The 17,058-nt window shown below is 42.6% G+C and overlaps 1 protein-coding gene across 4 annotated transcripts in view; it reads left to right on the forward strand.

Moving 5' to 3' along the window:
* IGFBP3 (insulin like growth factor binding protein 3) overlaps positions 1–17,058 on the forward strand; it is a 32,551-nt gene that overhangs the window by 12,198 nt on the left and 3,295 nt on the right. For all 4 annotated transcript variants that reach the window (XM_063130633.1, XM_063130642.1, XM_063130651.1 and 1 more), the window contains one exon: positions 595–714. In XM_063130633.1, the coding sequence (XP_062986703.1) occupies positions 595–714 (120 nt within the window). The remainder of the gene's footprint in view (positions 1–594; positions 715–17,058) is intronic.

A 17,058-nucleotide genomic window follows, 5' to 3' on the forward strand; every position in this document is an offset into this window, starting at 1 on the left:
ATAATTCATGTCCAGTATCAAATGCAACTGCCCTGTGGGGCTGTATGTATGCAGAAGCAGGATGCGACATGCATTTGGGATGAATTGAGACACATTGCAGACATAGATTGGTGCCGTTGCTTTAATTCCCAAGCCTGAACAGCAGTCGGGCTGTGCATTTATAGCTCTTTCAAATAAACTGCGATTGTGCCAATCAGTGTGCAGAAGGGGAATGGAACTGTATTTAGATTTCCCCTCCCTTCCTAACAAACATCTGTTCAGTAAGATTTCAGATTATTTGATGGAACTATGTGTGCTTCCACATGTGAGTATAGTTGGATTGAAGTCAATTAAAAAACCCACCTTGTATTAAAAAGTTATGTGAAATATAGTAAAAGAGCCAAATTCTTTACATGCATTTGTGTGAGTTCATCTGCCTTAGTATAATGTTCAAGAAACCCTCAGTTGAGGAGGAGTTGTCTTTTGTTATCAGCTTCCTTAATTCTTTAGAGTTCTTTTTTGTATTACTGCAGATGTTTGTCATTGTGTAAAATAGATGGCTGAGAATATTGGCATGTAAAGATTTTCTGATTTGTAAACTAAATTAATTGACAGGGTCCTTGCCGGAGAGAAATGGAAGACACGCTAAACAACCTAAAGATTCTGAACGTCTTAAGTCCAAGAGGATTGCATATTCCAAATTGTGACAAGAAGGGATTCTACAAGAAAAAACAAGTGAGTTACGTTTCTTGACAGTTTCCGTTTTCCCCATTTCTTTTTTACCATAGGTAGATCAATTCCAGTCTCATCATCACTAAACAAAAAAATAAAATAATGTTCAGTCCTTGATGTTTTAATTGAATGCTAATTTGACACTAGTTTGGGGCACCTGTTGGCTTAGCTCCAAAGGAGCATGTCAGGTGTGAATGGTGTTTTTATTTGCTGTTGTTCATGACAACAGATTAAGTCGAGGAAGCTCATACAGATGAGCTGACCCTAGTCCCAGATACCAATGCCCTTCAGTTTAAAAAAAGAAGCAGCTCTCTGAGAAACAAAAACAAAACAAAAAAAGACTGAGCAAAATGTTGCCATCACCATATGACTGTAATAGATCAATGCTTTGAATTGCAAATAGCTGCCTGAGAGTTGCTAGAAGAATTGAGTTGGGTCATATTACAGGCAGCAACTTGAGCAACTGCCTATATCTGTCCTTTATGTGCTACAGAGGATTGCTTCCAAAATCTAGGTCATGTGATCATGAAAGTGATATGCACTCAGCATTTACTTCCCAGTAATGCCAGCCTCTCAAATGCTCTGGGTTTTCCATCTGCATCAGCCCATGAGGTTATGACCTTTCTTGACAAATGTGGATCACCGTACAGATACCCATACCTTTGTTAACTCCAAACTGAACTGCTGCAATGTAATTAACAGCCACTAAATAGCATAGTTGGCGAATTTCTCTCCCCCCCACACACACTTTTATTTATATATGTGTATGTACATTCAACCATACTTATCTGAACTTCTGTAAATAAGATCATGTAGCTCTGCACACCCGTTCCAAAACCAGAGTGAATGGGGTGACGTTATGCTGTGATGGGTGTCCCAATGATGCTACTGAACTTGTATATAAAATAATTTGGATCAACCAGTGAGAAACTATGATACTCCATTCTGCTGCTTGACATGACATCACTGAGGGCAAATGCAGTATTGTGCAATTTGAAACATGGATGATGGTAAATGAAAGAGAGACAGAAATGGCAGGCATTTTAAAATTCTTGGAAGTAAAAATAAAGAAGAAGAGAAAAAATAGTAATTTTGGCTCAGCCCTAATCTGGAACTCTCTGATGTGAATCCTTCTTTATGGAAATACTTTGTGTATTTCCACTATGCTTTGTATATACAATATGACTTTCCCCCCTTTCAGAATAATCCTCTATCCAGGAGTGGATTTTATGTTTTCATAGCCTGGTTCTCCTTGAAGCGGTAACTCTGTGACTGGCAGTACCACTTTATGTTGAGACCTCAGGGGCAATGTTCCTCCATATATGAAAAAATTCCTCCACATAGAAAGTTGACTTGTCAGGGAGAATGTCATGACAACTCATTTTCTGTGTGGAGCAAATTTTTGTCCTATGGAGGAGCATTCCATCATGTGAGCCCCACCTGCTGTCTAAGGTTCTACAGTCTAGGTACCAGTTTATTTCCTCAGTGAGAAATAGGCCAAAAACATCCACATATGAGAGACGGTCTTGTACAGATAGCAAATTATACAGATAGTTCCAGCTTTCAGTATGAAAACCAATCAGAGATTAATTTGAACTTGAGGCTCAGACCCAAAACTTGTTTTCTAGTGTTGGAGTCAGTTTTGAAACATGTGAAGCAATAAATAAAGCAGGGGTGGGGAAGTTTGGGCCGGGGGACCAAATCTGGCCCTCCAGGGTTCCCCAGGGGGCCACACCCCATTCCGCTGACCAGAACACTTTTCCTCCAACCACTGATTGTTTGGTGGTTTCCCAGCTTTTGTACAGTTTTATCCCCATTCTAAAAGCTTGAAATGCCTCTCCTAAGACTTAGGCTAGATTTATACTACTGCTTTATAGTGGTATTGAAGTGCACTGATAACTGTTGGGGCACAGGACACATTCCATATACTGCTTTCATAATGCTATATCCTGTTTTTCATTCCAAATTCATAATAATTTTCCACAAGGTGTTGATCTGGCCTTATTTACTGGCAATAAGAGCTTTAAGCTACAATATGCTGATTTTAGGGGCCCACCCCTTTTGCCTTTGGTCCCTTCCCCTTCGCCTTCAGCGCCCCACACCCCAGAATTAAGCCCCTTAGAAGTTCTCCAAAATTAAATCCGGTCCTCAGGCTGAAAGATGTTTCACACCCCTGCATTAAAAAATAAGCATTTGTTTCAGCATATGGAGAATACCCTTCCCTCACTACAGAGTTTTGCCTGGTGGACCACCCACCTTCCCATGAATGGTTCCACAAGCCACACCTCCTGCTTCCAGTTGCCATTTTGCAGCAGCTCTGCAGCAATGACTGCCGTGCTTTCATTAGAAAATATTATTAGCAAAGCATTCTGTGTGTGTTTTAGCTGGCCTTTTATGTGGTTTGGGAGTTGGAAATGAGGAAAGTCAACATCAAGTGACCAGCCAACCTGCTGTGGATTCCGAAGAGTCCACAGACTTCCCTGTTTAAAAATTGCTGCTCTATATATTGCTTATATCACTCTATATTGGTTTTCTCTTCGTGTGACATCTTTAGAGGCAGTTGCAATTTCTGGAAGCTGCATTAAATGCATTTGCAAGGACTATATTTTGCTTTTTCTTATGTCCAAGAAAGAGTGGTCCAACATTTAATTTATATTTCTACTTATAGCTTTTCCTCAGTTTATATTTGGGGCTGCAATTCTGATTTAAGTACCTGATCTAGATCATATTCATTTACAGTCAATGTGGACTACCATGTTTTTCCTTACTTTTGGGCCCTGCCTTACAAGGGACCACCATAAGTTCCAATTAGTGTTGGAGACAGATTCGCTGGCTTTTATATTTTCAAAAGGAGTGGCCATTGATTTTTTTGTCCCAGAAAGCATCCTGAGATCTTTCATACCTGGCACAATCTTGCCTTAAATAGTATAGGAAAAGAGGATTGACATTCCATCAGAAATAATTTGTTCTCTCTTGTTGTTTCACGTCCATCCTGAAGAAGAATTTGGTTGAACTCAAAAGCTCCCTCACTGAATTGTGGAATTTGATTGGCCTTTGTTGGTAATTAGAAAGATGATTTAAGGTGTTTTGCATTAGTGGTGTGCAGCCCTGAGTCGTTATGCAGCACCCAGTGGGTTCTGGGATTGGGGCAAGCAGTGTGGCCCCCCAACTCCTAAAAGTTGGGTACTCATTAGAATCTAATTTTGTATGCAATTCATTTTTATCCCACCCTTCCTCCAAAGAGCTTTGGGTTGCATAACTGAGGGTTACCCCATTTAATCCTCAGAACAGCCAAGTAAGGTTGGTTGGGCTGAGAAATGATGACCATCGAAGGTCACCCAGTGAGCATCGTGGCTGAGCAGGCACCTGACTTCAGGTCTTCCTGCTCCAAGTCCAACCCTCGACTTACAACAATACACTGCCTTTCTGTGATTCCATTATGGGATCCTAATTGTACTTATTGAGAGCACTGCTGATCAGCCTTTGTGGTTGGAGCAAAAAGTATTTTTGTTTGTCTTTATGAAATACAAGCACATATAATTTCCCATATAGCGAATATATTGGTGCAAATCACAAATTCCACGACCAGGAAGCCCACATGCTAGTTACATAAATAGGTCATATTGTCATGCATACCATCATGTAAGTGATTTTTAAGGGTGCCCTTCCCCCCCTCCCCAGCTGCCTTTTACAGAGTATGGGATCTTGCATTCAGTTTCTTTTTATCAAGACCATGGGGTACAGGGATGAAAAAATGGTCAGAGGTCTAGTACTTTTAGGGCAGAGAAGGACATAGGCCATAGCTAGACCTAAGGTTTATCCCTGGATCGTCCAGGGGTCAAACCTGTTCATCTAGGTGACACACAGGGAATCCAGTGCTCAGGCAGGGGCGAACCCTGGATGATCCCAGGATAAACCTTAGGTCTAGCTGTGGCCATAGAGCTCTGCTGTATGAAGAAAGAGCTTCCTCTTCACCCTTGGAAGCTATAACCTGAACACTCCCTGTTTTGATGTTTTTAGCAAAAAAAAAAGTCAGTATCTTCTTCGTACTGATATTTAAAACACTTGCTTTCTTAAAACCAAAATAGATATTTCAGACTTCGTGCAGGATGCTAGATTTCCCATTGGAGGCCATTTTCCATTCTCCCTGTTGTGAATATAGCTCTGCAGATCCATTGTCTCTGTGGTTTATTTTATTTATTTTGTTACATATATATCCTGCCTTTCTTCAGTCACGGAACTCTAGGAGGTGTACATAGCGTTCTTGAGCGGTTTCTCAAGAAGGCACTGACCAAACTCAGACCTGCTTAGCTTCAGCAAGGTTGCTGAGTCATGTGCTTTCACGCCATGCCTTAGAAACACCTGTTGGAAATCATTACATATATTAATCTGGAATAAGCAGTTTTCTTAAAAAGGCATGGAGCAACTATTTATCTATATTTTTTTTAAAAAAAATGATTTCAAGCAATTTCTCAAAAGTACAACTTAGAAGAAAATATGTGTGTACAGACATGCCATAGTTACCCAATTGTGCACAGTGATGAGAAGGTGCTTTGAGAAGGTGCATCTACCTCTTCACCTACCCCAGTCATCAATCAATATTGTAGTTCTTTAGAAAATTGATTTCCCCATCTTTAAAAAAAAGCAATAAAGGAATGTTTAAATAAATAAATATTCATGCTGCACTTCCAAAAATAAAGAAGGTGAATTGCCCACCCATAAAAGTGGGATGGGAGGAGAGTGGGCAGGAGCAAGACAGGTAACTGAAGGCCAAACCACATATTACTTTCATGGTGGAGTTAGCAATCATGCCTGGTGGCATTTTTGTTAATGTTTTTTTAAATACCGTATTTCTTCGATTCTAAGACGCACTTTTTTCCCCATATACACATCTCTAAAAATGGGGTTCGTCTTAGAATCGCGGGTGCATTTATTATTTCTTAGAATCAAAGCTTTTTTTCTGTTGGTGGTACTGAAATTAGTGTGTGTCTTACAATCGATGGCGTCTTACAATCGAAGAAATACAGTTGTACTCTGTGCAAAGGGCTTCCCTGTTTTAGTTGGAACTACAGCATGCAAGGAGGGGAGTGGTTTAACCTTTCCATTCCCACCCCGATGCTGATGAAAATTGCTTCGTGCTTAGCATTTGAAGAAGAAAAAAGCTCCCATTGGTACCAAGGATTACATTGTTTTAAACCCTAAGCGTAGCTGCTAACCACATAAGAAAAGTAGCATCTGTTTTGGTCCTGAGAGTAGTGTTAGAATTGTGGATGAGTCCATTTGCCAAGTGGACTGTGAACAGCAGGGGCAAGTCAGACTTGCTCCATAGGAGGAAAAGCACAGCTAGCCCTTTCTAAAGGCAGCTGATACACTCTTCAGGTGCAATCCTATATGCACGTTTACTCAAAAGTAAGTCCCATGGTGTTCAGTAGGGCTTAATCCCAAGGAAGCAGCCTTACACTTCAATCATAGGTGTCTATTCAGTTGTGAGTGCAGTGGTGTCACTATCAACCAAGCTTCATTGGATTCAGTGGGACTTACTTATGAGTAAACATATTTAGTATTCATATTCATTTCTCCACCCCTAAAATACCATCTTCTTATGCTGTTATAAACGTTTGCAACACTTAAAAAAAATCTGCTGCTACAACAAAGTAATCATAAATTAAGAAAAGCTTCACATTAAATTAATCAGTGATAAGTATAGCTTCTGCGAGTTTGTGCTGTTGTCTGGGGTATTAATGAGAACAATAGCAGAATAAATGTTCCTTAAAATCCATGCTGCCTCTCACAGCTATCATTTGCAGTAATTTCAGATGGCGGCTCCATGCAGTAGCAGCTGTTGCAGCGCTCCATATTAGTGTAAGCATCAGATGCATTCCACCAAGGGAGGAGGGTGGTGGTGGTGGTGCGGACTTGAAATCCCAGCAGCTGTGCTCCAGAAATCCTGAGTGTTTGTACTGCTACACTGAAAAGTCCTTCAGAATTGTTTGACATTTTCAAATGTGACTTGGGGCTCTATCCTGTCAAATGCAGAACTTTCTTCCATGGTCCCGCATGCTCCCTTGCTAGGCTATCCCCTATACACCTTTCCTATTTCCCTTTCAGCAGGAGTGTAAGTACTTATTACATGCAAACATATAATCCCAGCAGTCACTACTTCTAAAGAGAAACCACTTCAGAAGGGGGAGAATATGCACCTAGAACTCTCCCCAGGTCAAGGAGGAGGGGATAAAGTGATTTGAAGAGGGGTTGCTGTAGGGGAAAACAGCCCGCAAGGAAAGGCTTAAATATCCTTCAGTGTGCTCCTGTGTTAACTTGAGAAGAAGGCCTTAGCTAGACGAGGGGTTATCCCGGGCTGATACCCGGGATCGCCCCTGTGCGTCCAGATGAAGCACAGGGGATCCTGGGCTCAGGCAGGGACCAACCCTCCCTTGCCCCGGGATAATGGGCACCACTTTTGGCCCGGTATTTCCTGCGGTCTCGGGCTGAGCCTGAGACCGCAAGCGTGTGACCCGTGTAAGCAGTTTTCCCCAGCTCTGCACATGATTACTCGTGAGGAGCTGGAAGCTGTGCATGGGGCACAGCGCTCCCCAGGAGTGCTGTGCCCATCGGGGGCAGGGTGGGGGGAGTGGGGAAATGAATTTAAGTTTTTTAAAAAAAACTTACCTGTGTGCATGAGCATTCGTGTGCATTGTCCCTTTAAGGGGAAAAAATGCTGGACGCGACAGCTCTCTCCTTGAGCCGCCTTGCCTGACGTCTGTACTAGGGTGACAGCCCGCGATACTTGCATCGTGGGCTCTCCCCTCTTCCATCGCGGATTTTCTGTTAGGTCTAGCAAAGGCCGAAGTGGCCACACATTTTCTTACATGCATTTGTGTGTAAAGTGTAGTTAGGCCCCAAGTGTTGAGATGTCAGCAAATTGGACATCACAGGGAGAGTGAAGACAAAGCAGCATCAAGGATCTAGCTCTCACTGTGGCGGCAAACTTGATTCTGGGCTGTACCACTTAAGAGTACGGATCACATGCCGTACCCTCTGTTCCTCCTCAAAAGCCTCCACATAGAAAAATAGATGTCAAGGCGAGCAGCTATGTTAGAAATTTTTCTGCTGACATACTAGTTTTTTATATGGGGGAAATCGTAATCTCTCACTTGCAGTTTGTAGGCAGCTTGGTAGCTGAAATGCACAACGTAGGGAAAGTTTGGAGGAAATTGGGGTTGGCTTGACCTTGTGGCAACACCAGGAGTATGTGTCAGAAACAGTTAGCAGCAGCATAAATGTGAACATTGGGTGGCTGTGTTGAAGTGGGCTGATGGATTTACATCCTCCAAATAGAAGGCCGGTTGGAAATTACAGACAGGGCTTAGTTGTTGATGTTTTTCAGCCTTCGGAAACTTCTGATACAGATAATTTTCTGCCACTTAATTGAACTGTGCAGGGTTGCATGGGGAGAGAGTATTGATGGCAACTCCTGACCCAGAGTGCACATGCTCTTTTTGTAACTTGTGGCAGAGGTAGAAATTCAACCTCCTACGACAGTGATGTAGATATGGGAGAAGCATGAACTGTTAATTATCTCTAAGCTATAAAAGCCAGGCATTTTCAAGCCTAACATCGTTATGGTATTCATAATTTGGTATCTGTAAATTAGTGATACTACTGTAATTATAGAGATTATAGAGAGCTAAGCTCCCATTGCTCCTCACATAAATGTGGTGTCCTGAGTTTGAACATACTCTACAAATATCATTTCCTTGTTAGTCTACAAATACATTTCCTTGTTAGGGCGATATCCTGGATGTGTTTTGCACAGCTGTACCGAATATCACCCATTTTCCATTTTTGGGGAGAAATTAGTAGCAATTTTGTTAGGGTAGACATTTTTCTGGAACCACAATTAAATTCTGCAACTATTTGCTTCCTCCCCAGATTAGTCACTTGGGTGATCCCGCCCAAACGGATCATACAGTGAACAAGATGATATTACAATACTATTTAGTCAATCAGATTTGGCTATGTGGTGACTTCACTGAGAGCAGATGATGTGGGCAATGTAATTAACTTTTTAATTGTAAGAATGGCAAAAAAATAGTTGCTGAAAGGCAGGTGTTTTTCAGCACTGCCAAAATGTCTTGAATAGCTTCAGCTCAGCTCTAGTGTTTTGCCTCATAGTGTGTATTACTCTGTGGGCCTGTTCAGACAACACACTAAGCCATGGTTAGTCTGCTAACCCTTTTGCATCAAATGGTTAGTGAACATCTTTAAACCGTGATCATGTTGTCACCATGGTTAGGAATGGTTCACACGACATGTTGAGCCATAATGTTTAGCTCAAAATGCTTAACCATTGCTATATTTGCCATTAGGTTGAAATCAAATTGGGCAATGACATTAGGGATTGGTGGATTGGTAGTTAGGTTTTCAGGCATAGTGGTGGTGGGTTTTTTGTTTTCAGTCATTTCTGTTGCATGTCATTTGGTTCACTTATTTACAATAAGTGGAATTACCTGCTTGGCTAGGCATCCATATTAGATGCATCTTGATTACTTCTTCCCATTTATAACATGCCATGGTCTGGATGATATCAGGGAATGTGTTGGAGACTGTGGCCTTAGCTAGACCTAAGGTTTACCCCGGGGTTATCCCTGCCTGCTCCCAGGATATCCTGTGTGTCATTTATATGAACAGGGATGACCCCGGGATGATCCCAGGATAAACCATAGGTCTAGCTAAGGCCTGTATGTGCAGGAACCTGCTCTGAGATGTGCTTCATGATCTTCTGGTTTCATCCAGACATGAGATTTTCTGTTTCTGAGTAAAATTAAGTACTGAAGAAGGACAAATTCATTTTTCAAAAAATAATTGTGTTCTCTGTTAACATGCCTGAAACCAACAAAACCATGATGTGTTCTATTCCTGCCTCAGTCAATCACTTTCTGTAACAGCAGAAAAATAGGCTATACTGTTTGCTATTTGAGATTACATATTTATCCTTTTTTTGTGGAGCAAGTCTCTCCTGCTCTATGAGATATAAATCCGTGGTGACATATTATGGTACCCATATAACTGGCTATGGATTTGCAGAAAGCTGTTTGAACCAATATACATGAGTCATTCCTGCCATGTCCTCCATCCCACCACTCTCTGCCCATTTTATCTGTTGCTCTTGCTGTAGCATTGCTACCTGCACACCTGGGCTGTGTTGCTGTCTTAAGCCTTCATCCCACGTACCCATTTATTGTGGTTCTCCCTTGAATTATCCTACTTCATTTATATAGTGCACATATACCGTTTGAAAACTTGCAAACTTACACCTCTCCTGTAGCGCATTGCCCTTACCCCGCTGAGGTTCACTCACACCTTGTTGTTTTCACCGTGGCCTCACCCATTGATCTCCTTTGTACCTCCCCCTACAGTTTAATGGTTGTTGTAAGTTGGACAACCCCCCTTCCGTTCATGCTGTCCGAAAACCTCCCTCCCCCCTTCCATGATCTGCATGTGTATGGCCATTGTTCTATATGTGTTTACTCAGAAGTAAGACACTCTCTGTTCAGTGGGCTTTTCTCCAAGGTAAGCCAGCATGTGATGTTAGCAGTTGAAATCAATGGGATTTACTTTTGAGTAAGGGAACCAGCACCTCTGTAGTTCATGAACTTGAAGATGCAAGCACACACGCACACCACCACCACCACCACTTCCCTGGCTCGCTTTCTTTCCCGCTTCTCCAAGAGAAGAAGCCATGATCGGTTTAACACCACTTGCTTCATGGCTGCTTGTCCTCCCCTCTCCTCAGCTGGGAGTTGGGCCTGACACACCCCCTAGATCTGAGATAAAAGGGAGCAGGAAAGAGAGATGGAGGGAAGGGGGGGCAAGGAAGACAAAGAATCCCTACCTATGATTTTAATACATGTTGCCTAGGCTACAGCTGTTCCCCTAACCCTGCCTGGAGGCTCCCTCCCTCCCTCTGTGTCCCCTCCTTAGGAAAAGGGCACAGAAAGAGGGGAAATCTTTCCAGCCCCCCCCTTCCCTCCGTTTCTCTCCCCTCTAAGCACAGATCAAGGGGCATCATGTCACGTTAGCGGTTGAAATCAATGGGATTTACTTTTGAGTAAAGTAAATCCCATTGAAGAAGCACAGCTTCGGATGTTCAAAGGCATGGAAATGCGATCCTCCATTCCTCCGTACTAGCAGACTATAAGCTCCAATGGATTTGAGGGAGAAAATGTAAAAAATCAATGGATGACGCAATCTGGTTCAAATTCGGCATGCTGAAAGCTCTCCTTTAGACCTACCACTGTGCCAATTTGGATCTCTTTATCTTTAAAAGTGAGGGTGCTGCTGGCAAGGAGGGTGCATTTCCCACATTTATTTTAAAGTAAAAATGGATGAGTTAAGATGGAGGAAGCAGGAGGAGGAAGGATTTGAACTGGCAATTCAAAACACCCCCTGGAGACAAGACACACCCTTTCTTTTGTCAGCAATTCCTCCCCTTGAAAACACACCCACAGAATACTGGATTCAAAATGAGGGATGAAAGTACATGTTGCAGTTTGAGCACTGTGCTTTCGCATGACTGGAAGAACCGTACTTTCTGCGCACCAAAATATTTCACTTCTTTTGGCTAAGAAGCACAATTAAAGCAGGATGCATGGGAGTACTTCACAATAAAAGCTGGAAAACTTTGGAGTCCTTTGCACGCAATTCACAGTGATTGCACAGTATAACGCTGGCGTGATGAAGCTCTTAGTGTCACACATTGTGACAGCTGCACTGCTGGTGCAGTTCTTGCATTCCTGGTCCTTTCTCATCTGTTTGCTGGTGCAAACATAGTATTGGATCAGATTGTAAATGTAATATTTTCAAAGGAGTCATTTTGAGTCCTTCCTTGCTGCTGTTGCTATCATACCGTTCAGTAGCATTAGTGCAGCATTTCTCTAGAAATAACGTAGGTTGCTGTTTTAAAGACTGCTGTTAAAGAAGATAACAGCTGTTCCTCCCTGCCATAAGGCTAAGGACAAAACCCCATAGAGTTAAATTTCAGCATTTAGATTTAATATTAAGGAAGACTTCTGGGCTGCAGAACAGAGGGCAGTGGAAATGGTTGCCTGGGGAAGTTGCCAGTTGCCTGGGGAATCTCCTTCACTGGCATTTTTAAGGAGAGGCTAGGTAAACACATGCCAGGAATGGTTAGGTCTAAGCCACAGTGCAGGGGATGAAGGCGGAGGGGGGGGGGGGGCGAGGCATTGCTTTGCTTTCAAGTTTTCTAAGCCTTTCAACCACGATACTATCATGTTTTCAAGCTTTTCTCAACAACCATGAAGATTAGAAGCCAGCTTAAAAAACAAAACAAAATGGAAAATCCGTGGATATCTAATAAGATTTTGGAAGCTGCACAGAATTTTCTCAGTAACCAAACATTACCCACCAAGAAGTCAGAGAAAAGAATTGTAATAGAAGTGTTAAACAGTAATACTAATACACAAAAGAATATCCTACATGATAAGAACTTCCCATAAGCGGGAAGGATGACGACTAGAGCGCTGATGGCGGAAAACTCGACTTATATCTGACAAGACACAACATAGAGAACATCTTCATTCCTGTGGGGTGGCAATACGTGCAGTGAAGAAAGCTTTCTTCTCTGCACACATTGCATCTGTGAATTCACGTCCAGCAGAGCTGTTCAGGGTGGTGAGGGGTCTAACTCAGGTTGTGGGCTCTCCCACACTAGAGACATTCAAGAGGCAGCTGGACAGCCATCTGTCAGGTATGCTTTAGGGTGGATTCCTGCACTGAGCAAGGGGTTGGACTTGATGGCCTTATAGACACCTTTCAACTCTACTATTCTATGATTCTATGACCTCCCTTCCCCCAACCTGATTTTAGAGCCTTCGGTAATTCACTGTGATGCTGTTAACAATCATTTCACAGCTAAAATCTCGCTAATAAGAGCCAACTTAGATGTCGTTGTTGCAACAGAAGCTGACAATGAATGTCCAGCAACTCTGCAAGTAGGATTACACTGGATCAGTTTCAGTCAGTGAGTACCAAGGATGTGGACAAGCTGCTCAGACGAGTGACGAAGACAACTTGCCCTCTCAATCCCTGCCCTTTTTGGCTGGGAGCCCAGGAAAGAGATGCAATTAGACTACAACTACAGCATATTATTAATGCATCTCTCAGGGAGGGGAGTTTCCCACCATGTTTAAAAGAAGTGGTGGTATGACCACTTCTTTTAAAAAAAAGCCCTCCCTGGACCCCCTGGACTTTAATAATTACAGACCAGTATGAAATCTTCCATTTTGGGGCAAGGTGATTGAGAGGGCAGTTGCCTTCCAACTCCAAGCAGTCTTGGATAATATAGATTTTCTAGACCCATTTCAAACTGACTTCAGAGCAGAATATGGAGCTGAGAATGCTATGGTCACCTTAATGGATGATCTTTGCATGAGTATTGACAGTGGGAATGTCTCTGCTGGTACTTTTGGACCTCTCAGTGGCTTTTGATACCATCAACCATGGTATTCTTCTGGAATGCCGGAGGGGATTGGGAATCGGGGGCACTGTGCTCCAGCGGTTCCGGTCCCACCTCCCAGCGTGATGCTTGGGGATAGCTGCTCCTCAAAGAAGGAGCTGTTGTATGGCATACCACAAGGTGCCATCCTATCTCCAATGCAGTTCAACATCTACATGAAACCGCTGGGAGAGATAATCCGAAGGCATAGGGCGGGGTGCTATCAGTATGCTGATGACATCCAAATATATTTCTCTATGCCTTCGTTAACAGCGTCAGATAAGTTAGTGTGTCTCCCATGAATGAATGATTGGAGGCGGTAATGGGCTGGATGAGGAAAAACAAACTCAAGCTGAATCCAGACAAGATGGAGGTGCTTACTGTCAAGGGGTCTAACCTGGGTTTGGAGGTGTGTCAACCAGTTCTGGATGGGGTTACACTCCCTCTGAATGACTGCGTTCACACCTTGGAGGTGCTTCTGGATCCATCACTCCAAATGACAGCCCAGATAGATGCAACAGCCAGGAGTGCCTATTATCAGCCTTGACTGATACACCAGCTACTCCCTTTCCTAGAGTTGGAAGACCTAAAGACGGTAGTGCACGCGCTGGTAACTTCAAGGCTTAACGTGCTGTACATAGGGCTACCTTTGTACCTAGTTCAGAAACTTCAACTAGTTCAAAATATGGCAGCCAGGTTGGTCACCAGCACACGTAAGGATGGCCATATTACACCAGCATTAAAATCACTCCACTAGTTTCTGGGCGGAGTACAAAGTATTGGTTATTACCTTTAAAGCCCTACGTGGTTTGGGTCCAGGTTACCTGCAGGATCACCTTCCCTCATACAGTCTGCCCCACGCACTCAGGTCCTCTGGGAATATTTACTCCAGTCAGCCAAAATTAGGCTGACAACTGTTACCCTGAGGACCTTTTCTTTGCTGCCCCCAGACTGTGGAATGGCCTGCCAGAAGAGATTCGCCAACTTAATACTCTCTGAGTTTAAGACAACCATAAAGACTAATCTCTTCCAGCAGGCCAACACTGCTCTTTTAACAAGTTTTATGTATTGTATTGTATTTAATGTTGTTCCCCGCCTTGATCCAGAGGGAGAGGTGGGTAAGAAATAAATAAATATTATTATTATTATTTTATTATACAGTCTTGTTGTATTCCACACTAATATGAAATTATGCATTCAAGTAATCCAATTTTCTACACCAAGCAACAAGTATGAACTATTCAAATTAAGTGACTTACATAATTTCTGTTATTTGCAGTCTTACCTGGATTTTTTATTGTTTTGCATCATTCTGCTTTTGTTAGTCAGGGGAAGGGACAGGAAGCTCTGAAGCAAAGGAACTCAGCCACTGGAAATTTTATTCTGCCTGCTAAATGAGTTATTCTGACTCGTGTTGCTGAATGGTTGTTGTAAGGACCAGTGAGATAATGTATGTGAAGTGCTTTGAACATATTGTTGTGTTGGATCACCAATACCCATCTACTGCTGGTGGGAATTATGGCACTTTTAGTCCAACACATCAGGAGGACACCACATTGGGGAAGGCTGATTTTAATCTCTGGCCTTAGCTAGACCTAAGGATTATCCCAGGCAAATGAAGGGGTCGTCCCTGCCTGCTCCTGGTATCCCCTGTGTGTCATTTGGATGTTCAGGGATGATCCCGAGATGATCCCGGGATATAGGCCTGGTCTAGCCATGGCCTCATACTTCAATTCCCTGCATAACCAGTCATATGGCTCTCAGAAGCTGGCAAGAAGGGCACAAAATCAACAGCCCTCTGCTGTTCTTTGTCTCCAGCATCTGGTGTTCAGATGGGTACTGCCACTAATAATAGATCTGTGCTTCACAAATGGATCTAATTCTTTTAGATCCATCCATGCTAGTAATTCCAGAAGCCAATTTTGTGAAGAAAAAGTTCAAGCATAATTGTGAATAAATTTAAGTGACACAGAGTTCTTTGAGAGCCTTTTTGGCTAAAAGGGGGCGGGGATAAAAATGCTAAAATAAATAAATTATCAGAAAGGGAGAAAAATGAAGCACAATCTACTTTATGAATCCCATTTATTCATAAAACACTATATAAATGCTTGTTGTTGTTAATAATTTTATGGAAGAGACTGCATTTAAACTGGAGCAATCCAAAATTTACCCATGTAGTTAAGGAACAAATCAAGGCAATTTTGGGTATGTTCTCGCCTAGATGTAATAATGGCCACCAGCTTGGATGGCTTTAAAGAGGATTAGACAAATTCATGGAGGATAAGGCTATTAATGGCTCCTAGTCATGATGGCTGTATGTTACCTCCAGTGTCAGAAGTAGCAAAGCTTCTCAGTACCAGTTGCTGGGGAGCTTACACCGGAGGATGCTATTGCCCTCCTGTTTTGTGGCATCTGATTGGCCACTATGGGAACAGAATGATAGACTAGGTGGGCTTTTGCTTGATCCAGCTCAACTCTTTTTATTCCCCAACATCACTTCATCCAGTCAGCAGTGCTGCTTTCCTGTGTGACCTCAAAAGAGCCGCGTGTTGATTGATGCCTGGCCCTGATCTTTCTCTCATTCTGTGACTGTGCTGTGCTGAAGCACATAGGGCTTGTTGCATGTGAGGAAGGCGGAAGAGCCGAGCCCTAGAGGGTCTATAGAAGAGCCAGCATTGTGTTATTCTAGCATGTGGCATGATGTTTGCTTTTCCTGCCTGAAGGTATAAAGAGAATACACCCTTTATTTTTCAGCTAGAATAAGTGGCGTTAGTTCATATACTGTAATGATATAAACATGGATAAAACAAACATTTGGGAGGGAGAGGAGTCTGCCAGCACAATACCCAGCTTTTTGTGGAACGCAAACCCTGGAAGGTTGTGGGTGATGCTGGCTCCATGGCAGGAGACGGTAGCCAGAGAAGACGTGTTTTCCAACTAAGAAAGCACTAGAGTGACCAGCTGCTCCCAAACCATCCTAGCTGAGGAATTGTAGAGCTAACAGAAACGGGCCCAGACCGCTCATAATCCAAATAGGCTTCCTGTTTCCTAAACTTCTTCACTCATCCAGAACTTCTCGAAGTCCTTGTAGGTTATATGTGTGTGATACTTGAGACTCCTTTAAATCCATGGGTTTGTGACTGGGGTGGGTGGGTCAGGTGGGGAATAGCAGTCTCTACAGTGAAGGAGGCATTGCAGTCACTAAAAGAAATGCAGCTAGAAGGAGGGCTGCAGAAGGAGAATGAAAAGAAAGCAAAACCAATGGATCCAACAACAATGGCATCAAGCTACTGATTTCCAAATTTCCTCTGTGTTTTGAACATAAATGGTTTTCCTTGAGGAAACTACTGACCACGTAAGCTAAAAGAATCAATATTCTGATTGAATTAATTTTTCACCAGCTTGCTTCCGAATAGAGTGATTTTGCAGTCTTTCCCCACTTGCCCTGCAGCATATTTCCTTCAGTCAGAATATTGATTTCTTGTTTTATATTTTGTACCAAGAAGAAGAAGGGGAAAAACCTTGCATCTCTTGGTTATTTATTTATTTATTTTATCAATCAGATTTATATACGGATTTTCACAAAGTTTCAAAGGGGTGAACATACAATGTCATATCAAACAACAATAGAATATAACAATAAATGACACAATAATAAAAATGCTAATCAGCAGTGAAACTGATACAAGACCATAGCCTGTGTGACGGGATGGGTCTTGAGAAGACATCTAAACATCAGGACTCTGGGTCCTGTCTAGCGATAGCTGGCAAAGTATTCCTGAAGGCGGGAGCTGTGACACTAAACACTGTGCTGCAAATGCTCCTGAGGC

Source organism: Elgaria multicarinata, chromosome 1 (genome assembly GCF_023053635.1).
Source record: "Elgaria multicarinata webbii isolate HBS135686 ecotype San Diego chromosome 1, rElgMul1.1.pri, whole genome shotgun sequence".
In the NCBI taxonomy this organism is placed as follows: Eukaryota; Metazoa; Chordata; class Lepidosauria; order Squamata; family Anguidae; genus Elgaria; species Elgaria multicarinata.